The 16,067-nt window shown below is 41.4% G+C and overlaps 1 protein-coding gene across 1 annotated transcript; it reads right to left on the bottom strand.

The window, feature by feature from the left end:
• Positions 1 to 3,574: 3,574 nt before the first annotated feature.
• On the bottom strand, positions 3,575 to 5,300 carry LOC116919397. Its single transcript, XM_045170670.1, has 3 exons — positions 4,918 to 5,300; positions 4,632 to 4,818; positions 3,575 to 4,384 (listed from the first exon to the last, which is right to left on the bottom strand). Exons 2-3 carry the CDS (start codon positions 4,773 to 4,775, stop codon positions 3,644 to 3,646), a joined length of 885 nt encoding a protein of 294 aa, XP_045026605.1. The 5' UTR covers positions 4,776 to 4,818; positions 4,918 to 5,300; the 3' UTR covers positions 3,575 to 3,643.
• Between the last annotated feature and the right edge of the window lie 10,767 nt (positions 5,301 to 16,067).

Genomic DNA, 16,067 nt, shown 5'->3' on the forward strand with positions numbered 1-16,067 from the left:
TTTCATCGTCCATTTTTTTTATTAGTATGTTTCGACAAAGATAGGTCCGTCTATGTGTCCGAGCGCCACAGCTTGATAGTCTTATCGTTTTCCAGTGCAGCAGATGCGATGACATTTTCAGTAGAATGGCATCCTGTTGTGAATTATATATTAGATATGAAAAGGCATTAGATGACACGAGTGTTTCAGTCAATGGACAGGTTTATTATTTTGTACGTAGTATTTGGTTTACCTTAGGTTCACACTGAGAGAAGAGTCTATTCGAAATGTGAATGGATAAATTTAGGTTTACAAAATATATAACCTGTAGTGTGGACGAATTTTATGGAAGTGAGTATTCAGAAAAAGAACATAAAGTAGGAAAACTTTTACCGACTAGCGGCTGACGTGAGAACGTCTGCTTTTTTTTTTTATTTGGTTAAGCAACCGGTATAGCGTTTGTGCTACCGGTTGTGCGCTTTGTTTTTCCAACACTCCCCCTCAAAAAGAATTTTTTTTTGCAAGGAAAACAAAGATTAAGCTGACAGTGACTTTAAACATCAATTTGTCGGACACCAATTAAATCTCTTAATCGTTGGAAGGCCGGAGCGGCGAGTGGTTTGGTCAGTGTGTCGGCCCAATTGTCTTTGCTGCCAACTCTCTCGATGCTGACGGATTTATCTTTGACAAAATCGCGGATAATGTGATAGGCGACTTTGATGTGTCTTGTCTTGGCCTGACAGCTCGGGTTGTTGGCCAACTGGATGGCAGCTGGGTTGTTACAGAACAAGACGACGGGCTGCTGTCCCATGAAATTCAACTCTTGGATGAGCCACCGAACGAAGACTGCTTCTTTGGAGAAGTCACTTAGGGCTTGGTATTCTGCCTGCATCGTCGACCCTGCTGTCGACGGTTGAAGTCGGCTCCTCCAGGTCACTGCACCCGAATTAAAGTGCAAGATGTATCTGGTCGTTGAGCGGGACTGGTCGAGATTCCCAGCATAGTTCGAGTCGGAATAGCCGATGAGTGCCGAACTGACATTCGCACCGTCTCCCCCGTAGCAGAGACCATGGCTGGCCGTACCTTTGAGATATGCAATACAGTGCTTAGCTGCTTGCCAATGTTCCGGCCCGAAATTGTTGCAGTAGCGAGACAGTTGGTTGACTGCGAAGGCGATATCAGGTCGTGACGTGTGAGCGAGATAGTTTAGACATCCAATGGCCTGTTGGTAGGGTAGCTTCTTAGCTTCTTGTTGGGCAACTCTTGTTTTGGGCTCCATTTCCTTGGACAAGCGCACGTGCGGGTCTGCGGGAGTAAGTTTGGGATTACAAGTTGACATGTTGAATCGATAAAGAACTTTTTCGATAAACGCCTGTTGATTGATCCACAACTTCTTCTCCTCTCTTTTTCTGGTCAGTTCCAAACCCACAAAATGGTCATTTGGTAACGAACGTATCTCAAAATGTGCATATTCATTGAAGTCAATACCTTTAACTTGGGAATATCCTTTGGCCACGAATCGCGATTTGTAGCGAGCAGGGGTGTCCAGATACCCGGGTTTCACTTTAAACACCCAGCGAGTACCGATGGCTGTCCGACCAGGTGGTAGAGGCCCCAGTACCCACGTCTCATTTTGGATGTGAGAGTCGAATTCAGCTTGAACAGACGGTTGCCACAGATGGGCTTCACGGCAATCCATTGCCTCCAAAAAAGAGCCAGGCTCAAAAGGCTGGCCGTTAGAGTCCATTAAATTCATGGATTGAATCACTTTTGGCTTGCGGTTCCGGAGCGGATACCGTCTGTTGGCACTCGTTGGGGCATTCTTGTGATTCTCGTCAAGGAAAAACTCGCCCCCTTCCGCCTCGTATTCGTGATGATTGGGATGAAAATCGTTTTCTCCGAATCCATAAAAAGCACCAGTTCTGTCTTGTTCCTCGACATGTAGAGGTTCATTTATCACTGACTCGGATGAGTGCTCGACTTGGAGTTCGACTGGAGGCTCAGCTTGGAGTTCGACTGGAGGCTCAGCTTGTAGTTCGACTGGAGGCTCAAACGGAGGAAGCTTAGGCATGGGTACAGTCTGTGGTGTGAAATCTGTGAATAACGAGTGATCGTCAGTTTCATCGACGATTGTTTGTTCTTTTGCGAAGGGAAATTTCTGAAGAATGGCACGGCTTTGTGGTTCGTAACTGTCGTCGTCTTCTTCGAAAAGAACTTCGTCGCTAATTACAACCTTGAAGGTTGCTAGGATGAAGACGCGGTAACCGGTCGAGTTGTTGTCGTAGCCAAGGAACATGCCTTTCTCTCCTTTCTTGTCCCACTTTTGACGTTTCTCATCTGCTACATGAGCGTAACATGTTATGCCAAACTGACGCAAGTGCGAGACATTAGGTTTCGTACCGTAAAGTTTTTCAAAAGGCGTAACGTCTCTGGTGCGGGAGAGAGTCCGGTTAAGTGTGTATACGGCGTAGTTGACCGCCTCTGCCCAGAGCCGTAATAGTACGTGAGACGAGACCGCGTGTTTTCTTCCGTATAGAGCACTCCGTGCAGCCTCGACGATAGTTTGATTGTCACGCTCAGACGCGCCATTTTGTTGTGGGGTGAAGGCGATAGTGTACTGACGTTTAATGCCCATCTCGTCTACCCAAATCCAGTCTTGGCCTTTGAATTCTGTGCCGTTGTCTGTGCGGATAGCTTTGATTAATTTACCGGTTCCGTTTTGAAAAGAAGAAATGTAAATTTTGAATTTACCTGCAACTTCCGACTTTCTTTTGAGAAAGAAAATTTGACGAAAACCACTTGATTTGTCTTTTATTGCCAGATAGTAGAGTGCACCACTCAGAGATTTTTCTTGCATGGGGCCACCAACGTCTGACAATAAGCTGGCCGATTTCCAGTGGCTTTGGTTCTTTGTTAGAGCACTTGAATGAGCGCCGACACATTTTCCCATAGATACATCCTTCACAAACAGCTGGTAAGTTTCGATTCGTGATCTTCATCCCTTCAACTGCGTTGCTTGCCTCCATTTGCTCAATCGTTTTGCAGTTTACGTGGGATAGACGGCGATGCCAAGTAATCAGTGAAGCTGCTGACTGTTCCGCAATAAGAACGCATTCCTGTTGAACTATTCCTACTATAGCTCCTATTCAACTATAGCTTTGATGTCAAGTTTGTACAGAGTACTTTCCGTTCGACGACCAGTTACTTCCACTTTGTTGTTTCTTACAAACTCACATTTTGAGCCAGAGAAATTTACGCTTACGCCCAGGGCAGTGATTTGACCGATGGAGATTAAGTTGATTCCAGTGTTTGGGGCGTATAGCACTCGCCTGAGGATGCCGACACGCTTCTGACCGTTGACTGTTGCCTCGTAGACAATATCTCCGTATGCTTCAACATCAGCCTGAGCTCCACGGAACCCTTGAATAACCCAGCTGCCCTTTGATACAGTAACTACGTTGCGTAGAAGGTGTCTCAGGTGTGTGCAGTGGGCGGTGGCACCAGAGTCTGCGTGAAAAGCTGAGTTGTCAAGAAGAGCGACTGCACACTGGTGTAATGACGAGCCAACGTCGACATTCATCAACCCAAAATCGATGCTTGGTGAATTGAGAAAATTTGATTCATTGGACGAAGTTGATCGAGGAAAAGCGGTGTTGACCGAGTCTCATTTCAAGGATTGTGCATGTTTTCTGCATTCAGCGAATGGGTGTGTGGCTACAAAGCCTTTTGGATGACAGTGGTCACACAGTGGTCCGTTGTATCTGGGTTTCTTGGCAGCAGGTGGACCATCATGGTGTTTACCTGGGCCAGAAAAACCTCCTCTGCCACTACCATATTCTCCACGGTACCCTCTGTTAGAAGAGGCACGGTAACCATGGTCATATTCTTGAGGTTCGAAAATTGCGTTCTTGCTTTCTTCATTGAGTATTTTTGCTGTTAACAAGGCGATAGTTTGTTCTTCTTCTGGGAGAGCTTCCCAGACTGCTATGAAACCATGAAGGTGTGGTGGCAGTGTGTAGATGATTTTTGTGCAGATCTGGAGCCGAGTTTGAGGTTCCCCCATGTTTTTGAGCTGCTCAGCAATAGTTTCTATAGCAGTTATATGGTCCATAGCGCTGTGACCCGTTTGGTATTCGTAGTTTAGGAAACTCCTTTGTATAATGTACATGTTGTTGGCTGCACACTTGTTGTGCTGTGAGTTTAGGCGAGTCCAAATCTGGAATGCTGTTTCGCAGCCAACCAACGTATTTTGCAACTTCAGTTCGATCGTGGTAAGGAGGATGCGTCGTGCAGTACAGTCTTTGATTTTCCACTCTCTAATGGCATCAGTGTTGATGATGGGTCCATATGTTGGAGTGACTGGTCCTCCTTCGACAGATGGAACTTGTTCAGTTACTTGTCTTATCTGTAATACAGATAATGGATAAAAACTGTTAGTTTATTTTTATTTAAAAAATTGTCGAAGCTTGAGTCGACATAAGCTTTAAGTAGATAAGCAATGGAGAGATGAGAGATTGAATGTAACTTTAGTCAGTCAGTCGAGTCTGGGTCGAGTAGACTTAAAGTAAGTTTGCCAATTTTGTCAATGCGTACTTTTTGGTTTAGTGGAGACTGTGTCAATCTAGGGCTCCCCCTTTAAGAAAAAGATTTACCTCAGGTGGGCAAAGAAGTGTTCCATCAGTGACAGATTGCATATCGTGTTCTTCTAAAGCCACGTCAAGTCCTAACCTCCAGAGTGGTAGGTTGGACCCATCAAACTTGACCACGTGAGCCAGACTTTTATTGGCACAAGCCATTTTCAGTAGAGTCTAATATAATTTGCGACACTGGGCCCATAACCTGATGTGAATTATATATTAAATATGAAAAGGCATTAGATGACACGAGTGTTTCAGTCAATGGACAGGTTTATTATTTTGTGCGTAGCATTTGGTTTACCTTAGGTTCACACTGAGAGAAGAGTCTATTCGAAATGTGAATGGATAAATTTAGGTTTACAAAATATATAACCTGTAGTGTGGACGAATTTTATGGAAGTGAGTATTCAGAAAAAGAACATAAAGTAGGAAAACTTTTACCGACTAGCGGCTGACGTGAGAACGTCTGCTTCTTTTTTATTTTTTTTTTTGGTTAAGCAACCGGTATAGCGTTTGTGCAACCGGTTGTGCGCTTTGTTTTTCCAACACATCCAGTACATAACACGACATCTGGAATGCAGCACAAAACAATTCGTGAGTGCCAACGAGGCCCATTCAAAACTATAATACATGTACAAAACGGCGGGCACCGGCTAATGAGAAGTCTTATCTCTACGACCTTGAAGTTTTTGAACAATTTCTTTCGTGCAAGTTCTAAATCTAAGCCATGTTGTCTCCAGAACCGAACACGATCCAGAAAGAGTGATACATTAACTTACATCAATTTGTTAAACTATGCCCTACTTTTCCTCCAGTACCTGAAAGGTTGGCGAAGATGCAATACTTTCCTTTCTTATGTCCAGTATAGGTTTCCAAGCATTGGCCCTGGAAATATCATAGGCAAAACAGATCATTAAACTGCCTTTAAAACAGTGTGGGTTGAATGACGACACCTTGGAATAATCCCATCATTACCTATTGTGTCCCGAGTTTTCATTTTTTGGGATGAAATTTTCCTACAATTACATTCTCCATGCAAAAGCCCATTGTTTAAAGTATTTTTCGTGTTGAAAGATGAGTTGGTTAATTTTTAATTTGTGTTTGTTCACAAATGGGGACAGCGGCTGTCGTTTGTCCTTTGTTTTATTAGCATTTTATGAAGCCCGGTTCAGCCATTGACGTCTGCCCAACCAAATCTCGAAGGCGGACAACCTGTGGCCATAATTAAATGCTTCTACCTAATGTATAGGTTGCCCCCAAATAATATGAGCAAATGAAACTTTCTCTGTACGCCCTACTGTAGAGCATGTATGCTTTTCAGCTAGAAGACCAATTAAATGACAGTAATAAACGCTTTTCGATATCCGTATACAATACTTTACCTAAATACGTTACTACTACAGCATCTGTGTTAATTGTTATTAATATGACAACTGACAACCTATCCATGTCCCGAATGTCTGAATGACTAAGTGTAACTCAAAACTACCACCAGATGCCGTATTCAGTAAACACGAGCAGCGGGAAAATTTTCCTGTTATTAGTGACCTTTTTTATCCTGTTTCGCAAGGCGTGTCAGCCGTATAGACGTTTCCCGATGCTGAAAACGAGCTGCGTTCATCGGTGGCTATTGCAGGTGCGTGCGACGATCCGCTGCCGAGATTGGTGTGTATGTTTGTTAACTTTTCTTTGGTTTTCTTGGAAAATGGAGCAGTGAGGCCCTAGTTAATTGCTTGACCCCCCGCTGATCTTCTTTCCTTCTTGTATTTTTTATATTTTTTAATCATGACGGGTTTGGCACCGTTCGATGGGTTGGCTCACGCTGATTCCGTCAGTATGAATGTCAGCGCTAGCAACGGTACCGTTCGGGAGTTATGATTTTTTTAACCCGTTCACACCAATTCCCCGACTCCCACAAGTGCCTGGCTTCTCTATCCCATGGCGTCCAACCTCCATGGGATTTTTTCCATCCAAATATGTTTTCGGTCACGAATGATCACGAGACCGGTATCATCGGATGCGGCTCGTCGACCTCGTTCCGATGGTGCAGGTCCCGCCGTGATTGGATACACCATTCGGCCGCAGACGATTTTTAAAGCTCCAAAAATGATGATTGGCCTCTACCTGCCAATTCTAGGAATTCGACGTCAAAAGCGCAGCCGCGTTCGGAATTGATTTTCAAAAATTTATAGCGGCTGAACAGTTTTTCGGATCGCGAAAATTTTTATAAACGGTTCTTAGGAATTTTGCCGCCTTTTTTTCGTCGAATTTCTCCGGAACCCGGTTTTGGTCTGGCTGCAGCTCCTTTCCCTCCTCGTCCCTCCCCCTTGTCCCTCCCCCTTGCCTCCCCCTTATATTTCCTCCTCTTTTATTTTGTAGCGTATTGTAAATTTTCGGGCATAAATCCGGTAATACCTTCGGTAATATTAAAATACTAAAGTATTTCAATATTTACACTCAGGGACAAGTTATGCGAGTTCGCGTATTGCCCTTCGGGAAGTATTTGTTAAGGGATCGTTAGTTAAGAAGCGCATTCGTAGTGAGTTCGCGGCCTAGTTAGACGCGTAAGAAAAACCGCATCTGGAAAAAGCGCCAAAAAGCTGTGTTTTTGGTCAAAAAGTCGTTTCTCTAGGGACTTGACGGGTTCGATATCGCCGAGCGGCTACCTGCTATTCTCGTGAAACCCCTTTTTATTTGTCGTACGATTTTTTGTCCGATTATTTTGTGAAAAATATGAATAAATAGAAGACATTCACGAGATCGTCCTCGTGTGATTCGAGTTTCGATGCAACCTCAGATAGTTGATCTGCGGGCATTTCAAACTTTCGGTCGAACGTTTTTCTCGGAAACCGATTTCCGAGAATGCCTAGCCGAGATGCAGCGAGCTGGTCCCCACGGACCACGCTCGGCCGATTTTTTTCCGCTTTTAATTCGATATCAATTCAGCCGCTGACACGATTTCATTTTCGTTTGGGCCAAAGATGTTGCATTTTCTTCGGCTACAGTGTCATCTGTTTCAAAAAATTCTGCCACCCTTCCTTGAATTGCCGAAAAGCCCGATTTAATTCGATAAATTTCGTTCCCTCGATTCCCGAATTTCGAAAATCTGTTCCGACCACCCACCGTTGAGCATCCAGATTTCTCTTGAAGTGGTGGTTCGTTTTTCGTTTAATCGTGAAATGGCCGAATGGGATCGAAAAACCAAACGACACAGCCTACCTCTGGCTCCGGAGAATTTCGACCTATTCTTGTGAAAAGGGACCTCAGTTTTTCGGCGATTCCGTCCCCCGAAAGCGCCCCAAATAATCCAGTCCACTGTAGCTCTTTTCATTAATGCAGTTAAATTCGACAAATACCTTCGGTATTAATTTTTTTTTAAATAAAAATAAAAAATTAATTTCCCTCGGGGACAAGTTATGCGCGTTCGCGTATCGCCCTTCGGGAAGTATTTGTTAAGGGAACGTTAGTTAAGAAGCGCGTTCGTATTGAGTTCGCGGCCTAGTTAGACGCGTAAGAAAAGCGCATCTTGAAAAAGCGCCCAAAAGCTGTAAGATGTTTTGGGTCAAAAAGGTTCTTCTCTAGGGACTTGACGGGTTCGATATCACCGAGCGGCTACGTGCTAATCTCGGAAAATCCCTTTTTATTTGTCGCACGATTTTTTGTCCGATTATTTTGTAAAAAATTAAATAAATAGAAGACATTCACGAGATCGTCCTCGTGCGATTCCCATTTCGATGCGACCTCAGATAGTTGATCTGCGGGCATTTTAAACTTTGGGTCGAACGTTTTTCTCGGAAACCGATTTCCGAGAATGCCAATCCGAGATGCTGCGAGCTGGTCCCCACGAACCACGCTCGGCCGATTTTTTCCCGCTTTTAATTCGATATCAATTCAACCGCTGACCCGATTTCATTTTCGTTTGGGCCAAATATGTTGCATTTTCTTCGGCTACAGTCTCATCTGTTTCAAAAAATTCTGCTCTCCTTCCTTGAATTGCCGAAAAGCCCGATTTAAGTCGATAAATTTCGTTCCCTCGATTCCCGAATTTCGAAAATCTGTTCCGACCACCCACCGTTGAGCATCCAGATTTCTCTTGAAGTGGTGGTTCGTTTTTCGTTTAGTCGTGAAATGGCCGAACCGGATTGAAAAACCAAACGACACAGCCTACCTCTGGTTACGGAGAATTTCGACCTATTCTTGTGAAAAGGGACCTCAGTTTTCCGGCGAGTCCGTCCCCCGAGAGCGCGCCGAAAAATCCAGACCACTGTAGCTCTTATTTAATTAATGCAGTTAAATTCGACAAATACCTTCGGTATTAATTTTTTTCAAAATAAAAAAAAATTAATTTCCCCCAGTGACAAGTTATGCGCGTTCGCGTATCGCCTTTCGGAAAGGATTTGTTAAGGGATCGTTAGTTAAGAAGCGCGTTCGTAGTGAATTCGCGGCCTAGTTAGACGCGTAAGAAAAGCGCATATGGAAAAAGCGCCCAAAAGCTGTAAGATGTTTTGGGTCAAAAAGGTGTTTCTCTAGGGACTTGACGATATCGCCGAGCCGCTACCTGCTTTTCTCGGGAAATCCCTTTTTATTTGTCGTTAAATTTGTGTCCGATTACTTCCTGAAAAATACCAATAAATAGAGAAAATTCACGAGATCGTGTATAGATGATGTCATCGTTCGATTCATATTCGTTGCTGGGTTCTTTCGATGCTTTCGTCCTCACGTTCGGTTCTTCGGGTAAGGTTTCTTCACGTCCAAGTGGCTCGTGTACTCGTTGATTGGCGAAACAGGGATTCTGGAAGTGAGAGTTCGGTTGCGTTGAAGGGTTTTCTTCGTCTAGTTGCAAGGTAATCATGTCGACATTGTCGTCTCCTGCGTGCATGTTTCCGTCTCGAATTCCTTGAATAGTTGGTGGTTCAAGCGGTATCTTAAACAAAGGTTCAGTCACAGCAATAATCGGTAAACCTTCTTCGTTTGTTAGGCGTTCTTCCCCTTGTTCTTGCATTAAAGTACTTGCTCTATGTGGTTGTCCACTGTTGGTTAACGTTTCGTGTAATCCGCATAGCACATTCTGCTGGCTTCATCTTTATCATTTTTCTGACGTGGGTCACGTTGAGTCAAGAGCGATGAATGCATTTCCATAGGTTCAATCTCGTTTGACACGTTCGGTAAATGTGTTTCTTCTACTTCGAAAGTCGACGGAATTGTTGATGCACTTGTATTCCCAGAAGTTTCTGTAGTTGGTAGCGGTTCGTTGTTTATTTCGTCTTCTGCGATTGGTTGGTTGGCTGGTCTTTCGGTGGCGACTTTGTCAATGTTGATTTCGATATCCGAAGATAGGATTTCTGCGTTCAGGATGAGTTTGTGTTTCACGCTGTTTAGTTGATTGGCGATAGGCTGTGAATCATCGATGATGATGTTTGCGTAACTAGGATGGACGGCTTGCAAAGCTTCCAACCAATCGTAAACTCGACTTGGACGAATTTTCAAATCGTCAATATCACGAAATCGATTGGGCATTAGAGTTTTCCAACTTTGGTCGGCTCCAATGAAAGTAATGCCATTGTATTTTTCGATGTTGCTTACATCAGGCAACACTCGTAGACGATCGGGTTTAGTAGCATCTGCCATTTATTAGGCTGCTTGCGCTTGCCGAAAGAAAATGAAATGGCCTTTTTTCGCCGACGGGCGTTCTGCACAGTTGAAGCCTGACAGTTTAACGATGCAGCCGTACGGTCGTGTTAATGAGATGGCGTGCTCTTCCGTCAAGCTCAAAGGTTTCAGCCAAGATAGTCGGGAAAAAACGCCGTAGTCGATTCCGTTTGCGATCGAGTAACGCGGAAATGATTGTTCTACGTTATCGGCACAGCTTGGACAAACCGGGCAGAGTTTAACCAGTTCTATGACGTTGCCGTCGGCGTCCAAGTTGGTGTTGACGCATTCAGGGTGGAAATTGTAGATGGTTGAATTGAAGCCTTTGAACCAACTGAAAACAGGCCTGAATTTCTGTTTTATCTTGAGCCAGGCTGCATATTGTTCCGGCGTTTTATGGAATTTTCCCAATTCACTAAGGTGTCGGTCACAGAAACGCTTTGTTTTGTCAAGTCCCATTTGAAATTCCCGAATGTCGCATGACGCACATCCGAAGAGAGAAGCTTTGACATCGAATGAGGCCTTGTAGTAGTAGAAACAAGGAAATCGTCAATCGCCACATCGTTGTAAGTGCGGATGTTCACTGTTTCTGCATGTTTTCCTAGTTATGAAGGGGTTTCGTAGTTTGGTATTTTGACGGTTTCTTTACAAATCTTCTGTTTATCCTTCCTTTCAGCATTACGTACAATTTTCGTTGAATAATTGTTAGCCGCCGAATTAAAAACAGCTGTCTTTTTTGTGTTATTGACGTTTTTGCCATCTAAGAAAATAGATTTTAACATTTAATTATTAGAATATTCAAAGAAACAAAATGTTGTTTGAATTCTTACTTTTTTTCCCATTATGTGGAAATCGAGTTAATCGATGCACCTTATATTAACCGTCTTATGAGGTGGGAAGCGTGAACCTGTTGTTGTAAGGTGTTTTCAAATAGTAAAACGTTAGTGTTTGTAAGATTAGATTCACGTTTGACATATAATATTTTACCTTCTACAACTGTGTTTGTAGTAGTAGTAGTTTCTATTTAATCACAATACTTGAGAGTGGATTTACTATGTGGCAATGAACCTATTATAGTACATAACTGATTTTAATATTTATTGCAAATTTGCAATACAATTTGTGTTGTTTGAAATAGCAGTGTTACTATTTGTTGTCAAACTTCGATTTGAATTATCAATAGTAGTAGCTTTGATTTTGAAACTAAGAACTTACATGTTGGAAGTTGTCCCATAATTGGAAATGGTAGTTTACTAATCAGAGAGGTTCCCATATATGGAGACTGGAGTAAGCCGGGACGGTTTTCGTTTTCCCCCTATATCTCCCAAACTAATCATTAAATTAATTATTTATATTGTTTTTATGTATTCCATACGGTAATGTACCCCCCATATTTTTTATATAATTTAATAATAAATCATTTTCCCATATAAGACCTTTAAAGTTGTCTTAGATTTGTGGGAGGAGCCTATTTTGAGGGGTAAGTGAGGACACTAGGGTGGGTGGTGAGGGACGTCCTCCGTTTTCGCCTTAAAATTCATAAAAAAAATTTGTAAAAATTGAAATAGCGTCCCACTACATAGACTCTATAAGTTAATAAATGTTTCAATTTGATTATTCTGTTAATAAAAATTTTTTCTTTTATGATAAAAAACCCTTATTACAAGACAGGTGGGGGTTGGGCTTATTGTAATCGATCAATATGCTGAATAATCGATTGCTTGTTATCATTGTAAGGAACAGTAATGGCGTCATGAGCTCGGTGATGATTGATGGGCTTGAAGGCCAAACCCGCCTACTAATGTCCCATTTTAGTCAAAAACAGCTGTCCCGATTTCCCGATAAAGACTATTTTTTTTAAACGTTAATATTATCTACAGTAATTGATCGAAAATTATAATTTTTGTTTTTAACAATAAAGAAATGATAAAGCTTCATTTCCATATTAAATTTACATGCCATTTGCACTTTATTTTTTTCTAGAAACATTAAATGGCGGATAAAAAATTAACTAAAAAAAACCCGTTTTTTTAGTTTTGTTAATAACTGATACAGTTATTGACGGCATACTCCAGTCTCCCCTACTCTTCAACTGTGTCTAACGATGTAGAGAACGAGGGTGCGGTGTGCAGTGGTGGGGTGATGGTGCATGGGTGCGTTGAGATGCAGCAAGCTGGTCCCCACGGACCACGCTCGGCCGATTTTTTCCCGCTTTTAATTCAATATCAATTCAGCCGCTGACCCGATTTCATTTTCGTTTGGGCCAAAGATGTTGCATTTTCTTCGGCTACAGTCTCATCTGTTTGAAACAATTCTGCCCTCCTTCCTTGAATTCCCGAAAAGCCCGATTTAAGTCGATAAATTTCGTTCCCTCGATTCCCGAATTTCGAAAATCTGTTCCGACCCCCCACCGTTGAGCATCCAGATTTCTCTTGAAGTGGTGGTTCGTTTTTCGTTTAATCGTGAAATGGCCGAACGGGATCAAAAAACCAAACGACACAGCCTACTTCTGGCTACGGAGAATTTCGACCTATTCTTTTGAAAAGGGACCTCAGTTTTCCGTCGATTCCGTCCCCCGAGAGCGCGCCGAAAAATCCAGACCACTGTAGCTCTTATTTAATTAATGCAGTTAAATTAATACCTTCGGTATTAATTTTTTTTTAATAAAAAAAAAATTAATTTCCCCCAGGGATAATATTTACTTCAGGAAGGTTTTCACTATTGGCCTTTTCAAAGCCTTCCAACAACTTGTTAGTCCTGTAAGCCATTTCCACAGCAGTAGGGCCAAAATTTGTGATTTCAGACGAAATTCGTCTGCACTTTGATCACAAATGAAGGACCGCCCACCAAACATGGTGGAAGGTCCGTTTTGAAAGGGGAGGGGCTTATCTCAACTTTAAATAATAATTTAAATTACTTAGAAGCTACTAAAAAAAAAATACCATGCGGCTCAGCATGAAAAACTGAGTATACCCATAATTTTTTTACAGTATTTTTTTTTGGTGCAACGACCCTATTGTTAATTTCCATTCATTCGGGTACTGGGACCAGTTTCAAAACCCGATATCATTACTGTGTACCCTATTTTACTTGTTTTGTGCAATACATTATAGTTTTATTTATTTTCCTTCACCATCTCACCCTTTTTCAAGCTTAAGCTGGGCCATATCTTTTAAAGTAGGCATTTTGAACGAAAGAAAACCGCTTGCAAAGCATCTACCCGAGTAATGACCGATCAGCTATTTTTCAGGAAGTTAGGTCAGTGCGGTTTAACGTCTCTCAGGTAATCCCTCTACCCCAGTACACAAAATTAAAGTAGCTTCATTTCAGGAAGGTATGTCAGTGCGGTTTAACGTCTCTCAGGTAATTTCTCTACCCCAGTACACAAAATTAAAATAGCTTCCTAGGTAAAAATATTACGTCTAAATAAATAAATTTTACAGAAATGGATAGCCGAGGATGGGGGCTATCCACTTCCGTTAAATTTTTGCTTTAAAAATACCTAACCCAGTAGTAAACCGATTGGATATTTTTGTCGGTGTGGTTTGACGGATCGTGAAACTAAATGAATTATAATCGGTAAACTATAAGCTCTATATTTGAAAAAAATTACAGGAATGGATAGTCCTTGATAAGATCTATCCATTTGTGCAAAATTATTACATTAAAAATTTTTACTAGGGTAGTAAACTAATTGACAATTTTTTGTTTGTGTCGGTGCGGTTTCACGGGTATCGGGTAGCCCTCAGCTCCCTAATATATGTAAAACTTAAATAATTGTTTGCGGAAAAACTTTAAGTCAAAATTAGATAAATTTTACAGATATCGGCTTCCAAAGAGTTCTGGTAGGTACTGTATATTACCCAACCCCCTTTATGATGATTTTGCGCCAAAAACGCCCTACATCTTTAAAACAAAAAAAAATATGTATTTTCTACCCACAGATGGCTTTTCCAAAATAAATTGGTGTTCTTCTCTTTCTGCAGGATACTGTACCATATCGGTTCAACATTCTCTCGCTATATGACCTTTATTTTTACACTTATGTCATTTAATAACTCTGTTGTCTAAAGCTCTAGCTCCCATGATTTCTGGTTACCTATTGCAAAATTGGCGATTATTTTTGATTTTTTGTGGGTACCTGTTATGAAAGTTACTCCTGTAGGGTTGTTTAATATTTTTCTCGGGGAGACCCGCGTACAGGTTGTTTCTCTGGTGTCGGTAGTTTCTGGCATTAGTCAGCTCGCGATCTACTGTTGAGGTGTTGTTTCTCCTGCATTGTATGCTGTAGCTTCATCTAAGTGGACTTGCTTCTCTACTTTTTGAAAAACTGGATTTCGTTAATAGCTTGATTCTCTGCTGGGATTACGGTCGTTCCGGAAGCGTACTCTGGGGTACCGTGATCTTCCTTGATGTCGAACCTACTGATTGCTGTGGTTGCCGTAGCAATCAGTAGCTGCTATCGTCACACTGTCTTCCTGTGATAGTTCACGATCCTTATTAAAGCATTTCAAATTCAATATCTTTTGTCTAAGTTATTCTATTTCTATCTTTTTTTGGAACAACTCGTGGTCTTGTTCCTTTTCACGGTGCGTATTTCCTGCTATTACTGCTGTTATTTCTATATCCTCATTATTTTCTTTTTCTGATATGAATAGTTTTTTGCAAAGTCTGGCATTCTTAGGGTATAGCTCTGCTTTCACTTTGGGTAAGATTCGTTGCAGTAATATTCTGATCTTTGTGCTATCCCTCCTTCTCTTTTTTTTATTATATACTTGGTCTTCTATTATTGTTTTGTCATGGTCATCGAGTTTTTCTTCTTTTTCTTCTATAGTATCAAAAAGACTGTTTAAGTCTTGACACGAAGGCAATACAATTCTCTTCTGGTTTGGGTTTTAGTTTGAGCAGTTTATTCTTTAACGTTGCTAAATAAAATGCATCTTGGAACCTTTCAATTATTGCTGCTCTCCATTTTCAATAGTTTAGTTTAGTTTTTTTTCATCGAAATATGCTTCGGGTCAATCCATGGCTTCGCCTTTTCACCTGTCGAAGAAGAATCGTAGCTACTGCTCGTTTTCCCAATTGTTGTTTCTGGTCATATGTTCTGCTGCCTTAAGCCACTCAGCAATCATTTTGTCAATACTTTTACCCTTGAATGGAGGAATAGATTTCTGGCCTTCTCTTGAAAATAGTTCTCCTAGTATTCGTTCAACGGCTTGGGTGATAGGAGTCTTTATTTTGTTTGTCTCAACCTAAGCGCCTGGTTGCATAACACAACGATGTCACTAAAACCTATTCCCAATCTCTCTTTCTAGCCAAGGCCTACTAAATGCTTAAGGCCTGTAAACTCAAATACCTCCTATGGCGGGTAGGCGTTCCCTAGAAAAACAAGGGTTACGACGATACCATCTGGCGCTCGCAATTATAGCCTCGTTAAAAAATACCCCCCAAAAAATTTAACACTTAATATAGTTACATTAGCACATGAATAAAGATAAAACAAAAGGAAATCCAATGTTTGAAATGAAAAGTGTGCTAGTTTAACAGCAATATGTCAATTGAGTAGTTAAAAAGAAAAAAGGAGTATGTTAAAAACATATAAGTTTTATTATCATGTTAATGGAAAATTTTCTTCTTGTTCTTGTAGTTAATTGAATTAATCACTCAGGAAAAAAATCTATAAACGGATCAAACATTTTCACTTAGAGATAAAATTAAAAATTTATAAAATTTTACTCACATTGATAACATGAGATAACACAGACTTGAACCGACATACTCATATCCATAAATTTCTAGACG

This window comes from Daphnia magna, linkage group LG3, assembly GCF_020631705.1.
Source record: "Daphnia magna isolate NIES linkage group LG3, ASM2063170v1.1, whole genome shotgun sequence".
Taxonomy (NCBI): domain Eukaryota; kingdom Metazoa; phylum Arthropoda; class Branchiopoda; order Diplostraca; family Daphniidae; genus Daphnia; species Daphnia magna.

What these genes read in the sequence shown, in the direction of transcription:
- LOC116919397 (XM_045170670.1), bottom strand. Translation starts at nt 4,775, where the DNA reads ATGGCTTGTGCCAATAAAAGTCTGGCTCACGTGGTCAAGTTTGATGGG. An exon ending in CACTTCTTTGCCCACCTGAG is followed by an intron (nt 4,385 to 4,631) that starts GTAAATCTTTTT and finishes TCTGTATTACAG; the next exon opens with ATAAGACAAGTAACTGAACA.